This window comes from Cupressus sempervirens, chromosome 11, assembly GCF_028749045.1.
Source record: "Cupressus sempervirens isolate cs-2001-9-10 chromosome 11, ASM2874904v1, whole genome shotgun sequence".
NCBI classification, from domain to species: Eukaryota; Viridiplantae; Streptophyta; class Pinopsida; order Cupressales; family Cupressaceae; genus Cupressus; species Cupressus sempervirens.
This window is the reverse complement of record NC_143128.1, coordinates 254,131,405-254,138,105: the sequence shown is the minus strand read 5'-3', so window position 1 is coordinate 254,138,105 and position 6,701 is coordinate 254,131,405. Positions and strand designations below refer to the sequence as shown.

The 6,701-nt window shown below is 33.9% G+C and overlaps 1 protein-coding gene across 2 annotated transcripts; it reads right to left on the bottom strand.

Moving 5' to 3' along the window:
- Positions 1 to 740: 740 nt before the first annotated feature.
- On the bottom strand, positions 741 to 3,935 carry LOC149529115 (uncharacterized). Of its 2 annotated transcripts, none has more exons than XM_089809399.1 (3): positions 1,997 to 3,935; positions 1,609 to 1,802; positions 741 to 1,493 (listed from the first exon to the last, which is right to left on the bottom strand). In XM_089809399.1, exons 1-3 carry the CDS (start codon positions 2,173 to 2,175, stop codon positions 1,171 to 1,173), a joined length of 696 nt encoding a protein of 231 aa, XP_089665525.1. In that variant the 5' UTR covers positions 2,176 to 3,935; the 3' UTR covers positions 741 to 1,170. The 2 variants fall into 2 exon arrangements, with proteins under 2 accessions (XP_089665525.1, XP_089665526.1); XM_089809400.1 differs by having other exon boundaries at positions 1,609 to 1,793; positions 1,997 to 3,378.
- Positions 3,936 to 6,701: the final 2,766 nt, after the last annotated feature.

Genomic DNA, 6,701 nt, shown 5'->3' with positions numbered 1-6,701 from the left:
ACTCCCATGTCAACAGTAGATATTATATGTGCAAGAAAGGAAACAAATATGGCATATGTACAGACAAACCAGAAACTGAATTTTAACTGTAACGAACAAACACTATATTTTCATGAACTCTACTCTGTAAACATGCAAGCTGGAGATAACTCACATGTTGACAGAATCAAAACATTTACAGGAATAATTTTAGTATTCCATGATCCTCATAATCAAAGGCATTGCTTCAATGAATGAGCTTCTTGTTTGAGTTGTGACGCACTAAATAAGATTGCACATATAATGTTAAGTATTTCGAGTGAAAAATTAATTTCTTATCTCTAAAACAAGAAATGCATGCTCCAACGATTTTTAAAGAGAGGATTTTTTTAAACAACTATATTCATGCTATCCAATTTTCCATCCACCCTTGACTGCAAAATGAGGTTTTTACTTTTCGAGAGTGTGATTTAATAGCCACCAAATGACCTAACACAAACTGATGGCAAAAAGCAACAATATTACTACTTGTTTCAATTGCGACTTCTAAGTAAACCTAAAGAAAAAACAAAATGCATCATTGTTATGTGGTTTTCGCATAGTTCAAAATATCATTATTGGCAGCTTATTGCCAAGGACAGAAAAAATATCAAGAAACAGTCGGAGATAAATTGGCAACTTATTAAGGAAATAATCAAGAACTTAAAATTGCGTAAGAACTGCATTTTTTTTTGCAAAATTCAATGAGGAGATGCTTCTAATGAGTAAACAAATCAAACAAGCTGAGTCTAGATATATATAAATGCAAATAGGGTACAAAATTGCATCCTCATGCGGACTGCTAATGACTAGAAGCCATAGTCTGATAGTTTGAACTATGAAGCAAACTATAAATAGCAAATTGTCTTTATAAAACTATAAGTAAATACCATGACAACATCAAAATAGTTTACATCTTCCTCTTTCCCTTCCTAGCAGCTCTAGTAAAAATCACAAAGTGGTAGGGGGGTCTAGCCCTAGAAGTTCGTTGTGGTTGTGCCTGTGCCTGTGCCTACTCCCTCTGTGCAACTCGTTTTGTCTGGACTTCTATCCTGGATGATGATGGTGCTGACATTGGCAATGACTCATCATCTGAAGACTCCTCAATGTCCTCATCCTCACTACAAATCCACCCTCCTCCATAGCCTACCTCTACAAATCGTAGATCTCATACTCCATGAGCAATGGAGGCTGCTCTTGTGATATCCAATCACAGTAAGGATCTATATCATCCGAATCAAGTGGACCAAATGGTGTTTCCTCTGCCTTTCTTACGTTTAACCAAAGGTTATATTGCACAAAGATAAGGTCATTGAGGTCCTTTTGTGCTAATTTGTTCCTCTTCGTCATGTGATAGACCTTGAACAAGCTCCAATTGTGCTCACAACTAGATAAACTACAACGCTGACATAAGATTCTGAAGGCAAGTCTTTGCAGATTTGGGGCATTTTCAACCCAATTTCGCCACCAACCATCTGCAAAATAAAATATTTAAAGAGTTAAAAAGCAAGGTGAAGAATATATTTTAGCAACTTAGTTTTTATCTACTTATCATGCATGTGAAAGACTCCAAAAATCCAAATATTGTACCTGGGGTTAGTGTTTCTTCCTCTCTTTGACAAGTCTGAAGAGAATAGCTTGCCTGTTGCATTCTGGCACACTTCCAATTTGGCCACAATGAGGTCCAATTGATAAGGTCATTGAGGTGCTTTTGTGCTAATTTGTTCCTCTTCGTCATGTGATAGGTCTCGAAAAAGCTCCAATTGTGCTCACAACTAGATAAACTACAACACTGACATAAGATTCTGAAGGCAAGTCTTTGCAGATTTGGGGCATTTTCAACCCAATTTCGCCACCAACCATCCCCAAAATAAAATATTAAAAGAGTTAAAAAGCAAGGTGAAGAATATATTTTAGTAACTTAGTTTTTATCTACTTATCATGCATGTGAAAGACTCCAAAAATCCAAATATTGTACCTGGGGTTAGTGTTTCTTCCTCTCTTTGACAAGTCTGAAGAGAATAGCTTGCCTGTTGCATTCTGGCACACTTCCAATTCGGCCACAATGAGGACCAATTGTGCGTGAAAAATCTCTTCGAATCCACAACTAATTGCTCTAAGATGCAGAAAATCACATTTTTCTCCCTTACAAACCATTTTTTCCTCTCCCAAACACCACTTTGCAAATTAGAAAATGTCAAATGAATGCTTTTTGGGCCATCAGTCCCTCTTAGCAAACTGCAGGTAGTAAGGTGGGTTTTTCTCTGTGACAAAATGTCAAAATATCAACAATATTTTTCAACAAAAAAGTTACAGTTTTATCATCAGCGATATTTCGAGGATATTTTGATCTATGGTTTAACCATCCTTACTGACTATTATCTCGCAATTATTACAGAATAACAGAATATGAATCCCCATATTAATGACAGGAAAAAGCGTCTAGCAAAAGAAACCAAAATGGCCTCATTCATTATATGTCAAATCATAGGAAAAGTTGAACACAAAGCCACCTAATCAAAGAGAATAAACAACTCATTTAATGATAGTGAGCAAAACCTCCGTTATAGCCATCATAACAGTTAACACTCAATTAAAGTAGTATGGCTATCATTTCATTATGTAACAGAAATTGGTAGGGAAATATGCATGTTTTTTTCTTGGTCAATAAACAGTTGCAGGGGAATCACTGTAATGTAGACCTGTCATTTCTGATGGGAAGATCTTCAGTCTAATGAGAATATTTCCTTCTTCGATAGTTGGCATTAGAAACCCTATTGACAACAAGTATGCCATCAAGCCATGCAAACACAATACAAACATAAAACAAAATTTGACACCTCTCTCTCCAACAGTTCACCGTAGGTTTTCTTCACTCATCTTCCAATGGAGATTTAGGATCTCTGCAGGCTGCTCTTTACAATAGGTAGCATACAACATGAGATATTTTTCTCCTTTGATAAGAAAGTACTTGTCTGTGCTTCTATGGGACACTGCCTTTTGGTCATACATGTACAAACAGCACAAAACAACACATCAAAAGGTGCTACCATTCTTTCATCAAAAAATTTGGAACCAAATTAAAACCTCAACTTGAATTTGCTTGCGATATAGTACTCTAGCACCTTCTTTGACCCAACCTAACTGATGAGGCTTAGAGCATTGAATATTTTTAAGGTCAATTTTATCAACCAAATTTTGAGCAATGAAGTCAGTTTGATAATAGAAATCAAACAGTATATCAACCTCAACACCATTAAAATGAATTTGATAAAAGGATATTCTTTTGCCAACAAACTAACTTCTCTATTAGTACAAGAAAATTCCATTTCTGAAGTGCATTCAATCACCTTAGGTCATTTACCCTTTTCAACAAAAAAGTTACAGTTTTATCATCAGCGATATTTCGAGGATATTTTGATCTATGGTTTAACCATCCTTACTGACTATTATCTCGCAATTATTACAGAATAACAGAATATGAATCCCCATATTAATGAAAGGAAAAAGCGGCTAGCAAAAGAAACCAAAATGGCCTCATTCATTATATGTCAAATCATAGGAAAAGTTGAACACAAAGCCACCTAATCAAAGAGAATAAACAACTCATTTAATGATAGTGAGCAAAACCTCCATTATAGCCATCATAACAGTTAACACTCAATTAAAGTAGTATGGCTATCATTTCATTATGTAACAGAAATTGGTAGGGAAATATGCATGTTTTTTTCTTGGTCAATAAACAGTTGCAGGGGAATCACTGTAATGTAGACCTGTCATTTCTGATGGGAAGATCTTCAGTCTAATGAGAATATTTCCTTCTTCGATAGTTGGCATTAGAAACCCTATTGACAACAAGTATGCCATCAAGCCATGCAAACACAATACAAACATAAAACAAAATTTGACACCTCTCTCTCCAACAGTTCACCGTAGGTTTTCTTCACTCATCTTCCAATGGAGATTTAGGATCTCTGCAGGCTGCTCTTTACAATAGGTAGCATACAACATGAGATATTTTTCTCCTTTGATAAGAAAGTACTTGTCTGTGCTTCTATGGGACACTGCCTTTTGGTCATACATGTACAAACAGCACAAAACAACACATCAAAAGGTGCTACCATTCTTTCATCAAAAAATTTGGAACCAAATTAAAACCTCAACTTGAATTTGCTTGCGATATAGTACTCTAGCACCTTCTTTGACCCAACCTAACTGATGAGGCTTAGAGCATTGAATATTTTTAAGGTCAATTTTATCAACCAAATTTTGAGCAATGAAGTCAGTTTGATAATAGAAATCAAACAGTATATCAACCTCAACACCATTAAAATGAATTTGATAAAAGGATATTCTTTTGCCAACAAACTAACTTCTCTATTAGTACAAGAAAATTCCATTTCTGAAGTGCATTCAATCACCTTAGGTCATTTACCCTTTTCAATTGAATTAATTAGTCAACAAAGATGGTAACTGACTCATATAATTTACTTGAGAAGAGTTGTACTGACGATAACTAAATTGAACATAGGAACCTACAGTAAATATAAGTGCAAATTTAATAGGACATATGATCGATTGAACTTTTTACAGATTTCCTGATTTTTCTTTGTTTAAATTATCATAGCATGTCTCTACCATGTTCTTACTATTCTTGGATAAGACTCACAACTTAATGATATTTTTTTCCCTTTTGTGGTTTTGAATTTTTCCAGGAAGATCACTGTTGCACCAATGAATTCCCATTTAACAGGAAAAATGAGATTTCTTCCTGCTATCCCATCAAATATCATTCAATTGTCATTACAAATTTGGAATGATCTTCAAAAGTCGATAAGTATATTTTATGAAAAATAAAACAGAGAATAGATTTATATGAAATAAGGCAATTGTCAAACATGGAATCAAATGACATGGGAATAGTCCTCTGTTCATTCACTTTTGAGCTGGAAAGTGATGTCAGGACTGATTTATCTATTTCTCAGTGCTAAGAAAGGATTCAAGGTATGTCAAACAACGCTCGTTACATTGGTGGAACCACTATGTTTTTCAAGTTGGATGTGACGCTGAACATTTCTGCAACATTTTGGACTGCTATATGCATTATTTCAAAATCTTTGTGAAAATCTGACTGACGACCTGAAGCAAGATGAAATCCCATATTAATTTGCAACAACTATAAAAGGATGATTCCTTCAATTGAGAAACAAGTTGCTATTGCAGTTTTACGATTACTATCTAGAAATAGAGCTCAAAATTAGTCAAATATTTGGTTGTAGAAAGTCAATTGTGATAAGACTTATAAATAAGTTCATTAAAGTCTTCTATATTCGATTTCAAAGCCATATCCAACGGCCCAGTAACCAGATGGCTATTAAGCATGTAAAGGCTGGCTTTCATAAAAAACAAGGATTTCCAAATTTTTTTAGTGCTATAGATGTATTTCACATTTAATTCCATCTTCCAGCTAAAAAAGTGTTCCCCTAATTGTTATGTTTGCCATTGTGACTATAATATCTCATTACAAGCAATAGTTGAAACTTGATAGTAATATGTATTTAATGGGCACTTTTACGAGGTGGTTCAGTTCTATAAATGATTTTAGGCTTCTACCAGATTCATCTTTTAATAAAATGTGTGAATGTGGACACAGATTAAATGATCATCTAGTGTCAATAAGCTAATTAAATATGAGACATTACATTATTGCTGATGGTGGAGATCAATTGTTGATATGGTCAATTACACCTTTTTATGGAAGTCTAACAACTAATCAGAGGAAATTCAATTTCAGAATGTCATCAACATATATTGTGGTAGACGGTGCATTTGAAAGGCTAAAGAAAATGTGGCAAATTTTGAAATCTAAAATATGGCATCCAAATTTGGAACTACAGCCAAGCACCATTCTCTGTTTTTGTTGATTGCATAATATAACATTACACATTGTGCAAGATTAAAATGATACATGTAACAATATTTTTGTTGATAATGTGACAAAATATGACTACAATGAATTAGATGATCCACTTGCAACTCCTGTTCAAGAAGAATATATAACTCTAGTCAACAGTGAAATGAATAATGTAAGCATATGCAGCTATAAAAAGCAAAAGCTTAATCAATTTATAAGGATGCTAGATGTCAAAACATGTTTTGAATTTTGAATCAGTTTTAGAAATGTTTATATTGATTCTTACATGAATCCTGGATATACTATGTAGCAACGGGAAGACCTCAAATTTGTGATTTCTTTTTGACTGAAGTTCTCGAACTGATGTTTAATTTTAATAAAATATTAATAGAAAACAAGGTGGTTTAACCTGACCTTGAATTGCAATGAAGATGGATTTCGTAATTTTGATTTGCAATGAATGTGAATTTTCATTGACTAGGGGTTTTAATTATTTACAGTCTAATTGCTGCCGCTCTTCAATGTAGGCTTTTATAAGGTAGTAGATGCTATTTTGAAATGACCCAAACTGCTGTTTTCATCATACAGCTTTGCTATGTGTCAATGAGCTTAAGGTTGCACGTTTGATCAAGACAAACAAATGTAAACGTATATAGTTTTTTTCATGTAAGATAACATTAAATTTAACAGTATTAAAAAGATATATGAAAAATGTAAACAGATATCCCCACATAACGGGAGCTGAGTAAAAAACCATATAGCTTTCAAG

Coding starts and splice junctions, on each gene's coding strand:
- LOC149529115 (XM_089809399.1), bottom strand. CDS start 2,175: ATGGTTTGTAAGGGAGAAAAATGTGATTTTCTGCATCTTAGAGCAATT. Junction 1,803..1,996: donor GGAAGAAACACTAACCCCAG/GTACAATATTTG, acceptor TCAGTGTTGTAG/TTTATCTAGTTGTGAGCACA. Junction 1,494..1,608: donor GGAAGAAACACTAACCCCAG/GTACAATATTTG, acceptor TTTATTTTGCAG/ATGGTTGGTGGCGAAATTGG.